This window comes from Cnephaeus nilssonii (genome assembly GCF_951640355.1).
Source record: "Cnephaeus nilssonii genome assembly, chromosome: 19".
Taxonomy (NCBI): domain Eukaryota; kingdom Metazoa; phylum Chordata; class Mammalia; order Chiroptera; family Vespertilionidae; genus Cnephaeus; species Cnephaeus nilssonii.
The window spans coordinates 33,183,012-33,206,024 of NC_137090.1; the positions used below are offsets into that span (position 1 = coordinate 33,183,012).

Genomic DNA, 23,013 nt, shown 5'->3' on the forward strand with positions numbered 1-23,013 from the left:
TCAGCCAAATCGGCCAGCCTCCAGGAGAGCTGTTGATGTTGAGATTTGGTTGGGCAAAAGCTTCCAGCTCAGAGAAATAGTACACTCTTAAGGGTGTGGAAGAACTTTTTCTGGAAATAGTCTGGCTTCCAGCCAATGAATCCTCTCTTCTTGCTGCAGATTTTCTTTAAACTATGCTCTACACGTTTCTTCTTTAGACCAGCTGGACACCTTTTCAAATAAACATCTCTGTGCAGTGCACTACAGGGCTGAACATTCTTCCAAGGGAGGGGAGAAATCCTGCTGCCTCCCTTCACACAACTACTTGCACTCCAGGCATGGCAGCTATGCACATGATAAAATGATTTTGCAGAAAATTACCACCACCATTTGCAACTTGGATAAGACATCTTTTTCTGTGTTAATTGCTGGGGAAGCCAGCAGAGCACAGACTCACTGGAGAAGATATAGGGGGTTGGACACAGGACATGGTGGTACAAATAAAGGGAGAAAGCCATCAGGGAAAAAATACAATAAGATGTTTAGACAATCTGTTCATCTACTTATTTTGTTGGATAAGAGTTAAATTTCAGGATTCTCTACTTTGATTTTTTTCTCAAATAAGAAAAATATTCACAATAGAAAGAACATGTCCATTCTCTTGAAAACAGAATTGTATCTGCAGCAGAATAGTTTCCTTTTTCCAAAAATACGGACATTGATACATATTAAAAATGGACTGTTCTTTCTGCTTAAAGTACTATTAAAATTTGTTTTTATGTCCTAAAATATACCATTTGAAGAGGAGGGTAAGAAGAAGGTAGTTCTTGAAGGGGTGGCATCAGAGACATGGGGAAGTATGACTGAAATTAAACAGGTGACCAGTCAGATATGGACTATATTTGATATTCATGTCTATATCCTTTTAGGTATAAAATCCAAGCTCAATGGAGAATTTAAGTTTATAGTGCTGGTCACTTTCAAACATGAGCTATTGTGGCTATGAGCACTTGCCCTTCATAAAAATGTCACGAAACATGACAGTTGGGGACAGGGTCCATTTGAATGAGTGACTCAGAAGTTTTCTATAGATAACACAAAAATTCTTTCCAACAATACAAGAGCAGGGAATATCTGAATCCTCATGGAAGTATACACAAAAGACAACAAAGACAGATGCTTTACAAATGAAAAGGTCAATGACAGCTTTGCTGTATGATCCACGTCCAGAAATAGCAATGGTCAAGTTAAAGTAATAGAAAGAAGCTCCCTTCCTAGCTCACAGCTTTTCATGAGTAATTTCATAGCTATATACCACTATGAGTCACTCTGTAGTACTCATATTCTAGAGCAAGCATGTCAAACTCAAAGGCTAACACAGGCCAAATAAATGAGGCATGCTGCGAGTTTGACATGCTTGCTCTGGAGTGTCAACAAGTTAATTCAGGGCACAAGCCTTCCGTGACACAAAGCTTGACTGCTGGGTGAAATCAACTCTTGAATATTCGGGGTGAGATGATCCAGTTTAGTCAGTTCCTGTGCATTTATTCTTCTCTCCTGTTTCCCAGCTTCTAATTATTCCACAGTTCACAAATGTCCTCACCAGAGAAAGAAGTGAAATTCAAACCAATCGAATTTAGTTCCTGGTTAGGATTTTTGGTCAAAGTGTGTGGGAAATGGAAACAAAAACAAAGTTTTGCACTGGCCGGTGGCTCAGCTGGTTGGAGGGTCATCCTGTATACCAAAAAGATTTCAGGCTTGATTCCCAGTCAGAGCACATACCTACATTGCAGGTTTGATCTGTAGGCGGGACATGTAAGGGAGGCAACTGAACCATGTTGTTTCTCTCTCTCATCGATGTTTCGCTTTCTCTCTCTCCCCTTCTCCTTTCTCTTTAAAAATCAATAAACATATCCTAGGATGAGCATAAAAACAAACAAAAAAACCCACAGAGGTTTTGGCATCTTCCCAGTCCCCCCGCCCCCCAATTTTAATTGTCCTAGTTAGCCTTATTCCCACTACCACGTACAGATGAAAACTAGAGCTCTTTAACATTTAGGATTTTAGAAGCTTTCCCAATTTATCTGTCAGAGAGGTCCTCTTGGGCTAATTACAGGTTAATGAATGTTCAAGAACTATGAAGAACAATTTTAAATCGCCACATTTTTAGTAATCATAAAAGTATTCGGAACCCAAAATGTGGCTACAAGGTTCAAAATGCTTAAAAGTCCAATAGCCTCTCATTGTAAGTAGTTCCCACTTGCTCTGCTCAGATATATCCGACCTTAAGACACATTTGGCAGACTTGAAAGAGTGACCTTAAAGGATCATCCTAGTTGGGTACACTGTAGAAAACTATTACAGACTGGTCTGTTTTTTACTTTGACGATTATAAAGAGAACAGATGAGATATTTAATAACCCATTTGGGGGGGCGGGGAGGAGGGAGGAGAAGGCCTGATCTGTAGCATTTGCCAGTTTCCTTGGTGTAAATTTTCCCACCATTGTCAATCTTATGAAATCACTGAATGAGAAATTGGGAATAGATGAGCAGAAACTCACCATTATATAACATCTCCACTACACAATAGACATAAATAAACATAAGAGCACAGATAATAGTAAAAAAATTAGAAACTGATGAGGTTTGAGTATTTATTACCTTTGTTTTTAATGTTGTTACATTTTATTTAAATATAATAAAATTTAACAGTTGCCCCTTCCCCATGGGTTGGTATGGACTATCTTTGGCACACCACTTAAACGGGCCCCAAAACTTACCAAGAACACGTGCTCAAATATCTGTGTAGGACTGTCCATCTGACCAAGAATCACTATCATTTCATTATCTATATATTCTTTGAATTCTCTCAGGTTGCAAACCATTTGCATTTCCAACTCAGTTCGGATCTGAAACAAAGATGACATATTATACTAATTTCTGTAAAGTCCTTCTGTATTTTCAATCACTCACCATTTTTAGCCCCATACCTATGCCACTCCTACCTGGCCTTGAAACAATGAGGACTTAAGGTCTCTTACCTCTTTGGATGTGATATTCTCCAAATCCTTCTGCATCATAATCTCCCTTAATTTGGTTTTAATTAGTCTTTCTGTTCGCTCACGTTCAGTTGGTCTGAAAGAGAGAAATATTGATTTTTGTTAGGCAGGAATTTAATTAAGTTAATGAATGTGCTATTTGATTATGGTTCCAAATTGACAGGTTTCTAAAGGCCAAAATAGAACAATATTTTTAAAAATTTCTTTTCAGAATGTAAATATGTAGAAATTATTACTTGAAGGTTGTACATATCTAAAAGCCCTTAAATATATTCACCTATATAGATCATGAAGAAATAAAGGCAAATAAGCTATACTGAGTGTAAACTTTAATGGAGGACCACAATCCATATTTTCTCATCAAGTACCACTTGCTGAGCTGGGTAGGCCAGTGAGGTGACCCACTATGGAATTGGGTCTTCTGTTGCATAAAATGCCACCTAATGCTTATCATTCATTCATTGCTATGGTTTTAGAAAACAGGAAAGAGGCAAGAGTGATTCCCGCCTTCTTCAATGAGGCAAATTCTCTTCCAAAATGGGTTTCAAGGATTAACTACCTGGAATATTTCCATTCAAAATTCTTTTCTTTTCACAAAAGCTCTCACAATATCTCTGTGAAATGGTTATCTCCATTTTACAGATAAAGAAAATAAAAAGCTGGAGGGTTAAATGACATGCCAATGATCACATACACTGGCAAGAGAACCAGAACTGTCAGCCCAGCTTAACACTTTACCTGCAGGATTATGTTGCTTCCCTTAGTCTTCTGATTCTTTTAAAAATAAAATTACCCTTGGAACTTTAATATGAAATCAAATTAGGAAGCTGATTCTCCAATTACTAGACAGATATTGGTTCAATGTAACTGGATGCTTCTCTCAAAATGCATTATTTCATATTATGCAGAATGTGAGTGAGGCTGACAGAGAGTACTTTCTGTCTCATCTTTCCCTTCCTACCTACTCAAGAAAGGTATCTGCTCTGTACCTCCTTATTTGGAGAGGGAAATGGACTAAGCCTTTAAGCATCCTGCTTACCCTTGCTGCCTACAGCCTTATCACTGGCTGCAAAAATAGCTTTAGTAATCTCCAAAGATGGATGTTCTGACCCCACAACCTTGGGGCTCCCTACCACTGGGGCTTTTAGTTTGTCATGAACCCTGCAGAATACAGCTAATAATTATACCTTGTCAGTCAGCCCTCAGTCTTCCTGTCTTGACTAGGACTAAAATTCTTAATCATGTTCCCTACCATTTTTCCTAGACGTAGCTAATGGTGGAGAGTTACACACTTCAGTCTTCTATTAAAAAGAAATATTGGTAAAAAACAAAGTTTAGCATCTTTGTGCATGGTTTAGATTCCCTAGTTTAGCAATCTGTATCCAACTCCTTCACACTTGCTTGAGGCAGAGTGGTTTGGGAGCAGACACATGTAGGTTTTAATTTTAGTCCTGCTGCTTACTAGTGGTGTGAACTTGAACAAGTTCCTTCCTTTCTCTGAGCCTCTTTCCTTTTATATAAAATAAGGAAAGTAATAATATCTGCCTCATGAGGTTCTTATGAGGATTAAATGAGATACTTTTATGAAGTACCTGGCATAGCACTTGACATAAACTGGAGGCACCATTCAGGTTATGTTCCCTTCTTCCCCTTCCTTGGATTTTAAAACATAAACTTTATTCACAGAGCATTTAAGTTCATTTGGCACACATTCTCCCTGTGTTTTCAGCATACTTAAAAAAATAATTTTTTCTGGTCAATTTAGGGAGGAAATGGAAAAAGCATTACCAGACAAATACACTTTTTCAATCTCACTGGAGAAAAATTCGAAAAATACATACAAACACAAGAAAATAAAAATCACTGAAAATCCTTCTATCAGAGACAATTGTTATTAAAATACAGTGACTGACAGTTTTCAATCTTTTTCTATGAACAGATACACATTTGTTTATTAAATTATCTTAAAACTGGGGCTATATTGTACATACTAAGAACTAATATTTAATGAGCTTCTACCATGTGCCAGGGAGTACATTTCAAATTATTTTGTTTGTTTGGGAATGTAGAGAAATTATGGGCAATTTCATTTTCCTCTTTTGTATTATAATTTCCAAATTTCCTCTAATAAAATCATGAAAAATAAGAAGGGTTTTCTCTCTTTCATGTAATTCTGGTTCAGAATGTCCATTTTTGAGCCAGATGCAACATCCATTCCTCTGATACCCATGAACCAGCTGTAAAGCCGGAAATTAGTAACATTTCCCAAGATTCTGAAAGCCAAACTAACCCTTACCTTTTTTGTTACTGTGGGATCTTGAAAGGATGAAGGCTAATGAAAAAGAGGTCCTAGTACCGATAACACCCTTTGCAAAAACTTCCATTGTTTTTCTGACTGTTCTGTTCACACAATTCTTGGAAATTTCACCTTTTCTAGTAAAAATAATCCTCTATAATAAAAGCCTAATATGCAAATTGTCCCCTCAACTGGGAGTTCGACCAGGGGGCCGGGCCAGCCAGCCAACTGCGGGAAGGGAGGTTCTGGCCAGTGGCCTACCTGTGCAAGAAATTCATGCACTGGGCCTCTAGTTTATTATATTATCTGAATTAAGCCTTTAAAAAAATCATGAACTATTTTGGTATTACTTTAGGAATCTGTAGATGAAGGTTTAGATTCTAGCTATTCTTCTCTTCCAGCTATAGAATACCTTGGAAATGTAGAAAGATTAACTCAGAGCAAAATAAACATCCTGATTAATTTCCAAAGCAGGAACTAAGTGTGAAAAAATTTCTAAAATAGTCACATAAGTTTCAACACACAGGCATAAAAAGGAAATAAACATCAGCTCCACCTTAGGCCTTTATTTAACTCACAGTACACCAGGAAGATTTAATAAAATCTTACTGAGACAGAGTTAACAAGGCAAAGGTCTTAACACAAATTATAAAATATTGAAAAAAAAATCTGCACAGGTATCAGGTTAGAATGATCATGAAACCTATGTATTCTTTTTAATTGACTAGAAACATCTTTTCTTTTCTTTCTTTCTTTTTTTTTTTTTTTTAAATCCTCACCCAAGGACATGCTTAGAGAGAGGAAGGGAGTGAGAGACACAGAAACATTGATGTGAGAGAAAAACATGGATTGGTTGCCTTCCGTATGTGCCCCAACCAGGGATTGAATCCGCAACCTTTCAGTGCATACGACGACACTCAACCAACTGAGCCACTCCAGCAGGAATAGAAACATCTTAAGTATTGGAAACATCCTTTTAAAAGCTTCTCTTTGTCATTAATTTATTTTCCAAACGTTTCTTTCACAGACAATGCAAAGGCAGACTTTAGCTTAACTCCTTTAAGCTCAAATTTCACATTAGTGGAATCTGAAGTAATGGGATTTTATGATATTGCAGTTGTTTTCTATGGAGACTACATTGTGCCCATGAGTGAAACTCCTCAGGCCTTTGCAGACAACAGAAAGAACAGGGTTCTTTATGTGGCAGTTGTATAGTGTAGACAATGACTAATATTGCTGGGTAAGATTAATTCCCCAAGAGGAGAGATTAGGGAGGAACAGGGGCTTGTGGCATCCTAGAACACAACAGAGAGGACTTCCATGATCCTTAGCAAACTGACTTACATGTCAGTGAAGAGCGCTGGAGAGTCAGGCCGGTGGGACTGTACATCTTGCATGGCATTCCATTCATTGACTGATGATTGATCTGAGTTGATATGGCTCTCATAATAACTCACCCAGGTGAGAAACAGGCTGCCTGGGTAGTAGTTATGCATTCTGGCCACTTCACAAGCCTTGTGTAAACTCTGTAGTGCAGACCTGAAAGATATGCAGGGAAATGAGCACTGTAGAATTATGGGGGTCTCTTCCAATTTTTAACCCTATAGAATTTGGTCTCTGGAGAGTCTACTCCCTGGAATTCAAGATTCTCTGATTCTGATTAGTAATTATCTGATCATAACACTTGACTAGACAGTTCGTGCTAAAAGATACAGAGCGTTATTAAGGTGGGGGTAAAGGGAAACAGGAGAACTGACAACCCAACAGTAAAAAACAGGTCCAGGTGCCTATGAAACTCATGACCCCATAGTTGCAGTCATGCTGTGTCTATGCTATATCACCAGAGAACTAAGATGGCAACCATTTGCTAAAGAAAGATTTGTTTTCCTTGGCACAGAATCATGTTACAGCACACATTCTCTATTATTCTTGGAAGCACCACAAAGATCACAGATAGATGTCCCTAAACTTTTAGGATATGTTCTTGAATGTCCAGGCAGCACTGATCTAATGACATTTAAAATTCTTGCTGCCTTAGTCTCCCAATTTCTTTAAACCATTTATTCATACACTTGAGCTACTTTCTAAGAACAGCTCTGGTTATTCTTAGACTAATTAAATCTCTGACTCTGAACTCAGGAACCCAAGAAGAGTAAACAAAACTGAAAAGTACCTTTTTGGTTATATGCTTTGAAAAACTAAAGCCAGAAATTCTAGAAAGTTAGTTACACAACAGCAGGGATCTTTCTGTTTTGTTTACTGACATATCTCAAGTGTTTCAAAGAATGCCTAGTTCATAGTTGAAGCACAGTTAGTATTTGTTGAATGAAATGTGTCTTATTAAGCTATAAACTAATGACTTTCCTAAGAGAAAAGAACAGTATGAGAGAATTTTGTGGCCAATTCATTTACATCTTTTTTTTTTTAAACCTGATTTTAGAAGAGAAAGGGTGGGGGGAGGGCAGAGAGGGAGAGGGAGAGGCTGAAGGAGAGGGAGAGAGAAGAGAGGGAGAGGGAAACATCTATTCGTTGTTCTACTTATTTATGCATTAATTGGTTGCTTCTTGTATGTGCCCTGACTGGAGATGGAACTCACAACCTTGGCTTATTGGGACGAAGCTCTAACCAACTAAGCTACCCAGCCAGGGGTACATCTTTTTCTTAAAAATGCCTTTTAATTTGTTTTTCCCTCATAATAAAAGTGATCCATGCTCACTTGGGAAAATTTAGAAACCTCAGGTAAAAGGTAGAAATATCTTATAAAAGGCAGAAATTTATAGCTAATAAAACATTTCATTCAACAAATACTAACTGTGCTCCAATTATGAACTAGGCATTCTTTTAGGCACTGTAATCTAATGGCCCAAAAATAACTACTGGTAAGGTTTTAGTATAGATTTTTCCAGTCTTTTTGTCTATGCATAGATCTACAATAAATATATGACCATATTCTGCATACTATTTTAACCTGTTCTTTTATTTTACACTTCATCATCAACATCTTTCTATGTTATTAAATATTCTTCAACTAGATACTTTTTAATGGTTTCATACTTAGCAACATGGACATATCATAATTTAACTGATTCCTATTTTTCAGATATTTAAATTGTTTTCTATTTTTTCCTATTAGAACACCGACAAACATTCTTATAGCTAAAATTTTTGTACACACCCTGATTATTACCTTAGGATACATTCTTAGAAATAGAATTACTAGGTCAAAGGGCATGCAAAATGATAAGGCATACTGGCAAATCATTCTCCAAATAGGCTGTTCCAGTTTATTCTCCCATCAGTAATATATAACAATATCTGTTCCATGAGTCCTTGTCAACCCTGTATAATGTTAATTTAAAAATAATACCATTACCAATTTGATAAGAAAAAAAAACCAGTCTATTTTTTATCAGAAAAACTGACTTTTCCTTAAAAACAAGGTTGTGGAATCTTTAAAAATGCTTTTCTATTATTCAAAGTAAGCCAAATTCTCAGAGAATTAAGTCAAACTCAGAGAATTATCAGTGATTTTCAGTTTCATTACACAGATTCAAAGGTAAAGCCAGCTTAGTGTAAAGCACAGGATATTCAGTGCATGTTTTCTTCATTAGGAAAACAAAGCATATGCCACAAGCGCCTGGCGCAAGTGCCCTAAAATACACTCAAGCTTAGCCACCTCAGATACTACAGCTGCCTACAGCAGTGGGAGGCTGCAGTAACTACCTTCCTGTATAGGAAACACCTGGTCTAAATGCTGCTTTGATACACACATCTCTCTCTTTTTTTTTCTATGACTTTCAGTTCACTTCTCCCTATGTGTTACACCAAAAAAAGTTTAATTCTGCAGGAAGCTAACAGAGCTAGGACTAGTCAGTCTACTTTAGAACATCAAGGCTTGAACTAAGGTTACTGCTGAAACTACTGTTTTAAAAATTAAGACTGCTTTGTTCTTCTCCCCAAAATATAACTGAAAACACTGTCACTTATGGACTTCTGCTGTTTGGTTTTACTTGGTACCTGGGAATACATAGGTGAGTTGCCTTTAACTGAGCCCGAGTCAAAGGCAGTTGTAAGTTTTCCATGAGAAATTTATTTGTGAAATATGCCCTAAATCTAAAAATCTGGTCTCAACAAATGACCTGAAACTCTGTCCTACTTCAATTACTCCATGAAACGATAAGACGGTTAATTGTTCAGCTGACTCTGTTTTAGGACCCCGCCCACCTCAAGCCTATCAATCATGTTATTCAGGAGTAAATGATCTCCCTGGAGTCTTTTACAGGCTCCTTTATTTCTAGTTTGGCTTTCATTCTGTCCATTCTGTTCCTCCTGGGGACTTCTACTACAAAACAGGCAACTGAATGAGGACCTAAAATTCAAATTCCTGACTGGGGGATAGACATCATTCCTTAGTTATATTAGATCACTTTTCTGGATAATCTAGAAAAACAAAGAATAAGAGTTTATTTTGTTTAAATATAAGAGATACTTGAAGACCAGTTATGCAACCTCTCTAAAACCTGTTTTCTCATCCATAACAGGGAGCTAATACTACTCTTTTGGGGAGCTTATGTAATGATTATATGTAATCCATGTAAAGCACTAGGCACAATGCCGGACATACAGTAAGCAAGCTAAAAGTGTCAATATACCACCTGATGGTTATTATCAACTACATTTTTTTCCCTAGGCTTTATTTGCATTATGCAAATAGTTTGACAAACAATTACCAGCAATTTAAATGAAGCTTTTCTATCTATAAGGTAACTCCATCAATGCTATCCCTGATTACCTTAAGAAATTGAAAGCTAATGCATAGTAGTAGTGTGATATTTAGACTTGGAACTAGATTGCCACTAACTTAGTCAATGTGTCCCTATAAAATTCAGTTTCAACTGACTATCTGATTCATTAAGTATCTTTCATAGTCTAAAAACACCTCTAAATATTATTTGTTCACCAATGTTCAAGGCCTTCCATTGTGATAATTTGAAAATTAAACTTCTAATTCATCTTTAACTATGATGGCCACACAAACAGATCACACAAAATTCTATATACACAAACAGATCGGCATTTTCAAAGAGAATTGTATCATTTCAAATACTTCTCACAAGATACTGCTCTACTAACATATTAAAAAACTTTCATAGATATTAAAATTCTTCTTACCACATTGCCTGCACAGATACAGGTTTGAATATGTGAATTCTGTTATCTGTTGATACGCTGAACCCTCTAAGGAAAAAAGAATAAGACAAAATCCACAAATGAGAGTGGGTTATTTCAGTTGTGAGTTTTCAAGGCTGCTTCCCAGGCTACTGGCTCAGGCACTTCATGTAGACTAGAGTACAGGACATGACTGAAAAGCTTCAACAAATTGTCTACTTTTATGTACTTAGCAGAATGAATGGACTCCCACGTTGGAGTTAGGGAATGACATAGTTTTCCTGCCGTAGCTAAGGACAAACTGTTCTGCTGTATATTTCTATTTGGAAATCTTATGGGTATGTAGCAAACCTGACCCTGTTTTATAAACTGGAGCAAACATCTTGGTCTCTTGGGGGCACATTCTAAAAACACCAGGGGTAGGGGTGGAAGGTCACTGGAAGGAACTGGCACAGAAAAGGGGGTTATACTGTAGGCTGACAGCTGGCAGAGGCAGCAAGAGGTTATTTGAAACAGAACATATCATCCTCTGGGAGAACATTGCAACAGTCCCACATGCTCAGATTAAAGAGGGAGCCAACCAACTAGTTCCTCTTTGTTTGGATTCTTACCATAGTCAGCCTAGAAGAACAGAAGTGAGAGGCCTTGGCAAGTTGCATTTTTACTCCACTTTACAAAACAGGAGTTTAAAAGGACTCATTGAGCTGCTGACACGACAATTCAGTTGGGCACAGTGGGCCTCCCATTCAGCTGAATGAATGGGTAATAAGACGGAACCCCACCCCTTGGCTTTCTGTAGGAAGATAAAAAGGGAAAGCTCTTACCCATCGCCATCCAAATGAATTAGGGTGTCACTCCAGAGAGGCAGGACTAAGCCCATGGTACAAGTGCTACTGCAAGACAAGAAGCAGTCCATCAGTCACTCTGTTATTCTAGGCAGCGTTCTGTTTAGTCCTTAAATATTTAACAAAGAAAACACTGACTGAGCTCCCTGTATTACTGTCTTGCAAATGGCCACTGTCTAAAAACTCCAGGTGATTGCTGCGGACTTGTGATGGCAGGTCTCAGCCCAAAGTCACAGAACCCAACTCAACTTCAAGAATTATTTCTAATGACAGAAACCATTGCTGGCTGCTGAAGACCTCTGACTATGTCATTCATTCAGTTTTAATTCTGAGGTTTACATACATTTATTGAACCCCAGAATACACTAAATAGTCTAAATGGAAAAGGGAATTAAAGTATTCAAAAAAGTAACTGTTAATGGCTTGTGATGACATTAAGAGGGACAAGAGACCCAACTTAAATAAATGCAATAGTGCTTTGTGACTATGCACTGAACTAGCACTGCTGAAATGCAGAGTGAATAGGAATGTCAATAACCAACAACAGGGTAGCCCTGGAATGGTGTATTACAATATTATTTAAATCACACAAGGAGGAAAGTTAACAGGTAGAGACAGGAAGCCATAGACTCCCAACTGTGTGCTCTATCATACCACTTCTCTGGACAACTGTAATCTACCCCAGATCTCCACTACTTTTTCTCCCTAAGCCTGCCATAAACCACTTCCCCCCTCTATCCAGTCTCCCAAAGGCTCCTATACCCTCTTCCCACCAATATATCTAGAAAAGGAGCAGGTATAGGAGAAAGAACCTTGGATGTGGGAGGTAAAACAGCGAAGTATGGTTAAGAGCACAAGCTCTCACCCTAGCCGGTTTGGCTCAGTGAATAGATGGTCAGCCTGCAGACTGAAGGGTCCTGGATTCGATTCCGGTCAAGGGCACGAATCTCGGTTGCAGGCTCCCGGCCCTGGTCGGGGGCATGCAAGAGGCAACCAATTAATGTGTCTCTCTCACATCGGTGTTTCTCTCTGACTCACCCTCTCTCTCTAAAAATCAATGGAAACATATCCTTGGGTGAAGATTAAAAAAAAAAGAGCACAAGCTCTGGAGCCAGATGGGCCCTGGAACCTGAGTTCTTGCACTAACTGTATATAAAATCGTAGGCAAACAATTTAATTGCTTTGTGCTCTGGTTTCCTCATCTGTAAAACTGGGATAGAAATACCATCTTCATTGGGCTGTTTTGAAAATTAAATTAGGTAACACACTAAAAAATGTGCAATAACTACTACTTATTGAGCAATTATACTATGCTGAAAGATCTGGATTTACTCTCCTTCAGTACTTCAATTCCTTTTGACAAGTTATTTAACATCTCTTCTCAGCCTTAATTTCTTCATCTTGATATGCAGGTAACAAGACCCAGCCTCATAGGGTTATCATGAAAATCTAAAATATTTAAGGTGAAACATATATATTAATGTACTGATATGTAAAACAAATGTTGACTATGAATCTGTAGTGGGTGCTCTACTACAACTGAAAGTGATTTTTGAGGGAGGGGAATAGTATAAAAACGTATTAAAAACAACACAAGGAATACCACGCTTTAACTGTTGGAGTCACTGCAGTGCTAACGAAGGCCATGCCCTAGTTGAGCTGTGTCTAATGATTTCCACTGCACTTGCTGACCTGTGTTCTCAACAGTCCACCAGTGATTCCAGAGTTCAGAAGATTCAAATCAAGATTGAAACAGCTTATCTGCATTGAAACCCGAGCCCCGAACTCCAGATGCACAGTTATCATCCTAGAGTTTGGGAGGGAGGAAGACAGCTCCGCCACTATTTTTTATTAAGTTTATGAGTGCAAGGAAAATTTGTGTAGAAAATCATTTCCCAAGGTGGAGTGCAATTATTTTTAGTTTTTTTGTCTTTATTTTTGGTGAGTACTTAGCCAGTTCCTAGCAACAACTATAATTTGACAAATCTAGAAATTAAGCAACTACAGAAGAAGATAAAGAAGGTGAGCTTGTGACCAGACACTAGTTAAAATTTTGGACAGATGACCATGATATGTAGAAACCAAACATCATGTTTTCAGCTTGTATTCAGGTTAGAATGCTTTTTTATAGTAAAAAAGCATTTTCATACAACAGGAGAGGCCTGAATTAGGCACATCTATATTTTTATCCAGTTTACCTTGAATCATGAGATTTTTCTCCATTATAGTTACTTATTTTATTAGATACACACTTATTCAATTATTTATTTATTGTTAATCCTCACACGAGTACATTTTCCCATTTATTTTAAGAGAGAGTGGAAGGGAGGGGGAGAGAGAGAGAGAGAGAGAGAGAGAGAGAGAGAGAGAGAGAGAGAGAGAGAGAAACATCGATGTGAGAGAGACACATCAATTGGTTGCCTTCCACACTCACTCCAACCAGGGCTGGGGAGCCTGCAACTGAGATATATGCCCTTAACTGGAATTGAACCTGGGACCCTTCAGTCCTCAGGCCGACACTCTATCCACTGAGCCAAACTGGTTAGGGCCAACAATTTATTGAGTGTCTACATGTACCAAACATTTCAAGGTGTTGGGGGTACAAAAAAATAAAACAACACAATAAAACTATATATAGTAAAAGCCTAAGCGACCATTGGGGTGGAACAACCAGAACGACCGGTTGCTATGATGCACACTGACCACCATGGGGCAGACGCTCAATGCAGGAGCTGCCCCCTGGTGGTCAGTGCACTTCCACAGGGGTAGCACCGCTCAGCCAGAAACGGGGCTCATGGCTAGCGAGCACAGCGGCGGTGGCGGGAGCCTCTCCTGCCTCCGAGGCAGCACTAAGTAGCAGCGAGTCAAGCGGTAAGGAGCGAGGGGTCCCGGACTGCAAGAGGCCACAGGCCAGGCTGAGGGACTCCCCCCTCCAGTGCACGAATTTTGTGCACTGGGCCTCTAGTTATTTTATAACCTTGAAATATATCCAATGCAATTTGAAAAACAAGATTATGCTGTGTATTAAAATATTTATTACTTAAATATGACACAGTATTCAAAGAACTTGTAAATAGGCTAAAAGAAGTGCTGTAATATATCTGGAGAAATACTTGGGAAGAGGATGTCATAAGCAATCTGCATTTTACTTTGGTTTAATACTGTTCTGAAACATTAACTTTTTCTATTGTCAGATACAAAATGATACACATTCCTTCAACAGCAATTAGATAAACATGATATTAGATTATCTGAGCACTATTATTCTCAAGTAGGCAGCACTTCTCTTACTGTTCAAGTAGCTCATTCAGAAGATATATGGGAATTCATAACACCAAGTTTTCAAACACAATGAAAATCAATTTTTATCGTTTTTCATATCATATTTTGTTTTCCATAAACTAAAATTTTCTTTTGCTAGGTTTGATTCAGGCAGGTCTATTACTGAAGATAGATGCAGTTCACTGAGGACAAAATACTGGGCAGCCATATTAATAAGCAGTCTTTGATTTTTGGGAATGTTTAGGACGAAGTAAAAGAGATAACAGACATCTTATTTCTCACACTCTGAGTCAGGAGAATCTGAATTTGTTGCCTTCTCTCCCTAAGGGAAGACCCAAGTGAAGTTTCCATGTTTTATGGGGGTTCCAAAGGAGGAGTCAGGATGAAAGAAGCAAAGGAAATAAGATCTGGAGCAGCGCTGTCCAACTGAACTTTCTGCAATGATGGAAATGTTCTATGTATGTCCTGTCCAATATGGTAGCCACATATAGCTAGAGTACTTCAAATGTGGCTAGTTGTAACTGAAAACTGACATTTTAATTTTATTTAATTTTAATTTATTTAAATAGTCACGTTTGGTTAGTAGCTACCATACTGGACAATACAGATCTAGAGATATAAAAACCCAAATCATAGGTCTTAAAATACTAATGAATGTAGGCAAGGTTGGTGATCTTAGAGGATAAACGTTTACTGAAATGTCTGTTGCTTAGCTAACACCAGAGGTTAAAACCATGCAGGAGGAACGGCTTCCTAAATGTGGCTCACAAACTTCCGTAATTTCCGAGCACACAATTAAAGGCTGTAAGTGGTGTACAAGGTAACAACTTTCACCTTTGATCTTGTGAACCCACAAATCATTTTCAGGTTGACTGCCACTACAAGCTCAGGTAAACACTAGTTTGAGAAACTTTATCCTGACAATGTAACCCCCACCCCCACCCCCACATTAAAACAAGTAGAATCACTCCCAGTCTCCTCTTCTCTTTGTGGCTAAATTCTCCCAGGCCTGGGTCACACCCCTAGCTACTCCACAGTTCCATTCTAGTCCTGAGCCAGGAAGTCAATGCTTTGAGACATCTGGCAGGATTTCCTGAGGCTTATTATCTAGAGCGAAAAGATCTGCTTAGCAGTCGCATTCCACAGTCTTCCCAAGATTTCTCCAGAAGAGTGGGAAAATAAAAAAGAAAAGCAACAAACCTTAGAGACACAATAAAGCCAGGTTTTGTGTGATGTCTATATCTTTAATCATAGGATGTAAAGTGCCACTAAAGTCAAAGGTGCATGATTATAAAAGTTTCTGTTTTGAGTTTAAGGAAAAAGGAAGCAAAACATTTGATAAAAGCAAGGTGTAAGGCTATGAATAAATACAAGAGAATGGAGTTAAAGTGAGCTCTCTTTGAACCTAAGACTCATTAGTACAGTATCACTAAAGTAAATCATTACTGCTTAAAGAGGATTGCAAAGGATAGCTCCTCCCCTCACCCTTCCTGGAGATACAAGTTTAAATCATCATCACCTAAAGATGAGAGGAAGGTAAGGAATAGTGTAAATTAGAAACACATTACCAATACATTCATTAAACATTTTCATCTCTCAAGATTGTGTGACTAAGATATTTTTGTGTTCTCTAGTTTTAGACATTTAACTTTAAGAGTAGCACTGCATAAGATGTTTTTGTGATAATTCAAAAGGCAACTTGAATAGGTTATTTAAAAGGAGTCTTCTCATCCTCCCTTTGTGGTACCATACCTGTCATTAGAGGAGAAATCCATTCCTAGAACGATGCTTTCTTCAGTGTCTTGTCTACCATTGGTTGAAACCACTACCATATAACGTGTTCGATTCTGGTAAGTACTTTCTAGTCTTACAGCCTGGAGGTTAACAGACAAAAAAATTTAGAAGGTCAATTTTAGATCATTCAACCCTTTTTACATCAGCATCTTAAAGCATACTTAGGGAGATAGCAAAACCAGTAGTTAGGAGACCCACATTCAAATACCAGCTCATGTATTAACTATAAAACCTATAAATGTTTCTAAATTTATTAGAGGGAGATATAATAATACCTATCCTATTGGGCTTTAAGAATAATAAAATAATGCATGTACAGCACAGTGCTTGGTATACAGTAAACAAATGCTCAATAAATGTTTGCAATTAGCACAATTTATAATAACAATTATCAGGTCATATTCTAAAGATCGGGGAATGTGAGGTTGTATGAATAGGAACATTGGACTCAGAGATCCAAGTCCCATAAACAATGATAATACAAAGCAAACTATTAATATCTAAGAGGAGTTGCTCTATTGAATTCTTATAGATTATATACTATAAAATTTCTTTAGTTTCAATAACAATTGAAGCTTATATTATTTTTTATCATAAAGTTTTTATTCATTGATTATTTATGATATTTTAAAAGGGCCTTCAGAAAATTTGAATATGGACATGGTCTTAGATGATATTAAGGATTTGTTAGTGTGATAATGACATCGAGATAATGCCTTTTTCTTAAGTATCTGAAATGAAATGACATGGTATTCAAGTTTTCCTTTAAAATATTCCAACAATGGGAAGCAACTAAGATGTTCTTCAGTAGCTGAATGGACAATCTGTGGTAGAGCCAGACAATGGAATATTATTCAGCACTAAAAGGAAATGAACTATCAAGCCATGAAAAGACATGGAGAAACTGTAAATGCATACGACTAAGGGAAAGAAGCCAATCTGAAGAGAGTAGGTACTGTATGATTCCAACTATATGACATTCTAAAAAAGGCAAAACTCTCGAGTCAGTGATGATCATTTGTTGCCATGGGTTAGGAGAGCACAGAGGATTTTTAGGGCAGTGAAACTACTCTGTATAATACTAAAGTGGTGGATACATGTCATTATTATTGTTTTAAAAAAAATATTTTTATTGATTTCAGAGAGGAAGGGAGAGATAGAAACATCAAAGATGAGAGAGAATCATGGATTGGCTGCCTCCTGTACGCCCCCCACTAGGGATCGAGCCCACAATCCGGGCATGTGCCCTTGACTGGAATCGAACCCGAGACCCTTTAGTCTGCACGCCAACGCTCTATCCACCGAGCTAAACCAGCTAGGGCTACACATCATTATTAAAACCCATAGAATGTACAACACCAAGAGTAAACCCTAATGTAAACTATGGACTTGGAGTTGATAACGATGTGTCAATGTAGGTCTATAAATTGTAACGAATGTACAACTCTGGTGGGGAATGAAGAAAATGGGGGAGGCTATGGGGACAGAGGGTATATGGGAAATCTCTGTACAGTAAGTCCTCACTTAGTATCACCGATAGCTTCTGCGACTTTAAGCAAAACAACATATAACAAAACCAATTTTACCAGGGGCTAATTGATGGAAGCAAGTTATGTTCCTGTGCATCTCATCAATGTTGTAACAGAAAACAAGGTTGAATGAAATGACATTAGTTGAGGACCTGCTGTACCTCCTGCTCAAATCTTCTGTGAACCTAAAACTGCTCTAAAAAATAAAGGTTTTCAGGTTAGGGATATGTTCATGGCATAGATTGTGGTGATGGTTTCATGGCCTTTACTTATTTCCAAACTTATCAAGTTTGTATACATTAAATATGTACAACTTTTTGTATGTCAATTATACTTCAATAAAGTGATTTAAAAATGCTCCAACAAAAAGAGGAAAAAAAAAGGGGGAACTAGATGAAAGAAATATGGCAAAATGTTGATGGTTATTAAAGCTGTGTAATGGGTTCATGAGGATATATTTTGTGCTTTATATATTTGAGAATCTTATTAATAAGAAGCTCAAAGAGATACTTTATAAACCTTAAAAATAAAGTAAAATCACTTCCACTCAACATTCATTCAAATATTTACTATATATCTATTGTGTATACGATCAGAGCAGAAGTGCTGAAGATTCAAGGGTGGAGAAGAAAGAGAAATATAGTCCCTACCCTCATGAAGTGTACAGTTTAGTCCATTCTTTTTCTCTATGACAAAAAGCCAGGGAAATGTATACTAGAGGCAATTTCTTCTGTATAAATTAACCCCACCCACATTCCTTGTCTCAGAAGAGAGAGTTCCAAAACCATTAATTGGCTCAAGACAATTGTCAGAAAATTTCTTTTTGGAATTCTTTCAGTGCTGTTCTTCTTGGAGTCTCCTTCCCCTAATTCCATCGCTGGCCAGGCAAAGGGAAAAAGAGACATAGACACATAGCTCAAATGACCCATTTATCAAGGCAGAGGTGAGATTCTATAAATATCTTTTTGTCTCTATTCTGACATTCCGAAGAAAAGCCAGGGAAGCACAAACAGCAGAAGTGGCTACATTAAAGCTTGTTTCTACTAAGAAGTGATACAGGAAGTAATGTTCACCATTCTGATTCCAAGTACACAGGGCAGAGAGCTGCACTGCTGGCTTTATGTTCTATGAATAGAGCATTTCAACGCAAATTCACTTGTGAGAAGCTAAGAGGAACTAATATTTAAGTTGATGAAGGTCTAGCCCTGGTGTGCTGGGACCAAGTGAGCAGTATACACATAGAGCTATGGATAGGAGTACATGCAAAGAGGACTGGAGGCATCATTGACTCTGATTCTAGAGATGCTTCACAAAATATTAAACTAACCAGTAATCCAGTGCAGGTAAACTAGAGTTTCTTATAAACAAGATCTCAGATATTATTATATGTCTAAACTTGGGCTTGCCCTGGCAAGCTTTGAGCCAAATGTTCACTTTGCAGAATATGTTAGAGGCGCTTTTATCCTCTGTCAAGGCTCTGAGAATTTCTGGCAATGCTCAAATACAAATGGCATGGGAACAACTGAACTGCGGTTCTGATAATTTACTGACAGCTTCTATACCAACTAGTGGCAACTGATTAGCTAAATTGAAGCTGATAAAAGGAAAGAAAATAACCTCCATAAGTACTAACTATCATGCATGTTATCGGGCCAACTTAGCAGGTGGGCAGCAAGTTTCTTTGTAATATTCAGTGCAAACACTAGTTGTCTCCTTTTATTTTTTAAAACCCTGACCCAAGGATATTTTTTCCATTGCTTTTTAGAGAGAGTGGAAGGGAGGAAAGGGGAGAGGGAGAGAGAGAAGAAACATTTATGTGAGAGACACATTGATTGGTTGCTGGGGATCCAACCTGCAACCCAGGTATGTGCCCTTGATCGGGAATCGAATCTGAGACCCTTTGGTGTGCGGCCGACATTCTAACCACTGAACAACACTTGCTGGGTATATTTCTCTTCCCTTCCCTTCCCTTCCCTTCCCTTCCCTTCCCTTCCCTTCCCTTCCCTTCCCTTCCCTTCCCTTCCCTCCCCTCCCCTCCCCTCCCCTCCCCTCCCCTCCCCTCCCCTCCCCTCCCCTCCCTTCCCCTCCCCTCCCCTCCCCTCCCCTCCCCTCCCCTTCCCATCTATCTATCTATCTATCTATCTATCTATCTATCTATCTATCTATCTATCATCTATCTATCAATAATATACAAAGCATTTCAAATGTTTGGCCCTCATGTCAACAGAACACCCCTATCCTAATGGGAAAGGCCCCAGTCATCTCATTCTGACTTGGGCCTAAATAACTGGCATATCTCAGATTCACTGAATTTTAAGCCTCTTAGACGGAAGAATAGCACTTAGAGGTTCTGGGATTTGATGATGGACCTCTAGATAGTATCTACAGGAATTGCTAAATTCTTACTAATGGGAAGTGTAGCTTATTTAATCAGGGGGTCAGGCGCCATGACATTACTTCAACTACATCCTAATTAGAAGAATGAAATAAAATTCTTTATAGAAAAAATTCTTCAATGTCCAAAATTCTTCTTAAGCTTCAAAATTCTAGGTTAAGGAATTAAAATTTTAAGAGCCAGAGCATTAAGAAAAATCAAATATCCACCATGTTTTGAGGTTCATTTCATATTTCTTTTTTGGGGGAGAAGATTAACAAAATATAATAATCTAATTTAATTTATTAAGCCAATCAGAGAAATGTAATTTAAAGTGGTAGTTTGTACATAATAACCTAATATTAGAATTGGCAGCAATTCCAACATTTCTAGTCTCCAGAACTTACATGAAATAAATGACTGGAATAAGACAATTCAGATGCATCTGATTAATTAAAGTTCTCAATGAAAAGGATATTACTGCAGTTTATTCTAATTGTCCACAAAAAAACAATATTTTAGATTTTTAAACTTGGCAGCAATGGCAATTGAGAAAATTATTCCAAGAAAGTCCATTTATTGACTACATTTGAAATCCTATTACAAGTTTCAGGTGAACTGGATCCAGCAATCCTAGGACTGAGGTAGGTCTGAGAAGTAATCTGCTTTTGCTTTATTTCTGAGGCAAGAACCCAACCTGTTTTCAAAGTTTATCTATAAAGAGTGATGTTAAAACTTCCCTCAGTAACTAAATTTAAATGTATCTGATTACAAGCAGTTCACAACTACCATCTGATCCAATAACTTCTCTCCTCAGCATCATCCAACATCAGGAAATACTCCTCCCTAAGCTTACACTGTACCTTTGCCTTTAATTTTTTTTTTTCCACCAAGAGTCTAACATCATGTCCCTGCATGCAATGTTTACCTGCAGGGAAGCTACGTTATAAAGAAAGTCCCAACGTCTAGACAGGCAGCTCACCCAATTCATTAGAGAAGGGTTTCAAAAGTATGTAAATATTAAATTCTTGCCAAAAGAAAAAAACAAAGTCAATATCGAAAATTAAAGGAGACTTTATGTGACACTAGTAAACTAAAAAACACTGAATTCAAAAGTAATACAGCTTGAGGGAGTCTCTGGATATTATTTTTTTAAATCTATCTTTATGAAATTCTTGAAGAAAAAATCTGACATATTCTGTGTAGCTATTTAGAAAGTTTTATTTACTGACATGGAAAAATATCCAGATCAAGTATGAAGAAAGATTATAAACAGCACTTATATTTTCATCTATTTTTGTAAAAAAAAAACAACTCTCTCTGGCATACTTTTGCTTAGAACTACTAATCCTTTTATTTCATACATCCCCCAATCTCATTCATTCATTAACAAGTCCTCAGTTACCACTGTCACCTTTATAAACACACACACGTACCCACACGTGCACACCCCTCCACTCACTCCCCCCAGACATGAGCCCTTATTATCTTACATTACTTTATACTTTTGCTTCTTAGAATTACAGAGATAATGCTTTAGACAGACTTGGTTTTCGGATGCTCAGATTTGGCTATTTTCATCACTGTCCACCAAAAGTCCTTAAATTCCAAGTCTATTTTTTAATAAATAAATGGGTATTTGATAATGTGCAACAGTACTATAAAACCACTGTCTTTATTGTACCAGCTATGGTTTTCCTAAGTACTAAAGTTAATGCTTGAAACTATTTTGAAAGCAGGATTCTCTGGAGAAAAAATTTAGCCCTATTTTTAATGCTGAAGCAAAATGTGGGATTTGGTAACTCTATTTGTTTTTGAGTTATTAAAAAATTAAAGGCAGGGCTTTCAGTTGACTATCAAACTTTTAACCTTATGCCCAAGTCCCAGAATGAGAGTTTTAGCATTCCAAATTTAACTCAAAACAAAAGGCTTTGCTTTGAGTCTACAAACGCTCCTTTCAGTTAGAAAAGTGCTAATTTGTCCAAAGCACACAATGTATTCACTCATTTTCTTGAATATGACTCACACAATAATCTGAAACATAATGACTATGTGTTTGTAACAATTCAAACAACTGTAAAAAGGCTTGTCATTTGAACTCTGAATTAATTCAGAGGCATCAGTTATATTTTCCGAATTTACATTTTAAATATCCAAAGCAGCCGAAGCTGCATATTTTAGCAGGGAAATAAAAAAAATTTAATTGTTAATTCTACCTTCCTAATTGCTCCCTTAATGTTCTCCCATGTCTCTTATGGTTAAAATTATTTTGACATTTACTAGTAGAGGTGCAATCCAAACTCCATAGGTTATCAATGAGAAAAAGAGTGAGCGACAGATGTCAGATTTAGCTCTACCAAACCACACAATTTTTGGAAACTATCAACAAAAGCTATTGGACACATGATATATGCAAATAACCATTATTATGGGTCACTCAGCAGGTAGAGTCCAGCAAGTGGCAGTTTCACAAGGCTCTGCAGGTGATTCTGCCGTACTCTAAAGTTGGAGTATCACTATTTCGGAATAGTAACGCTGTAAGAACTGCATTCCACTTGGTTCATTTATTTAAGATAACATGTGTCAAGAAATATAGAAAAAATTTATAATATAGAAAAGTGTATAAATGCTACTTTAGGATTAGAATATAAAATAATTACGAGAGGATTTCTTATTTCAATTCCTT

At 37.5% G+C, this 23,013-nt stretch overlaps 1 protein-coding gene across 3 annotated transcripts in view; it reads right to left on the minus strand.

The window, feature by feature from the left end:
* The window catches only part of SSH2 (slingshot protein phosphatase 2), a 216,621-nt gene that overhangs the window by 33,984 nt on the left and 159,624 nt on the right, over window positions 1–23,013 (minus strand). For all 3 annotated transcript variants that reach the window (XM_079798860.1, XM_079798858.1, XM_079798859.1), the window contains 6 exons: window positions 16,383–16,504; window positions 11,328–11,396; window positions 10,507–10,572; window positions 6,679–6,873; window positions 3,021–3,114; window positions 2,760–2,888 (listed from right to left, as the gene is read on the minus strand). In XM_079798860.1, coding sequence (XP_079654986.1) covers window positions 2,760–2,888; window positions 3,021–3,114; window positions 6,679–6,873; window positions 10,507–10,572; window positions 11,328–11,396; window positions 16,383–16,504 — 675 coding nt within the window. The remainder of the gene's footprint in view (window positions 1–2,759; window positions 2,889–3,020; window positions 3,115–6,678; window positions 6,874–10,506; window positions 10,573–11,327; window positions 11,397–16,382; window positions 16,505–23,013) is intronic.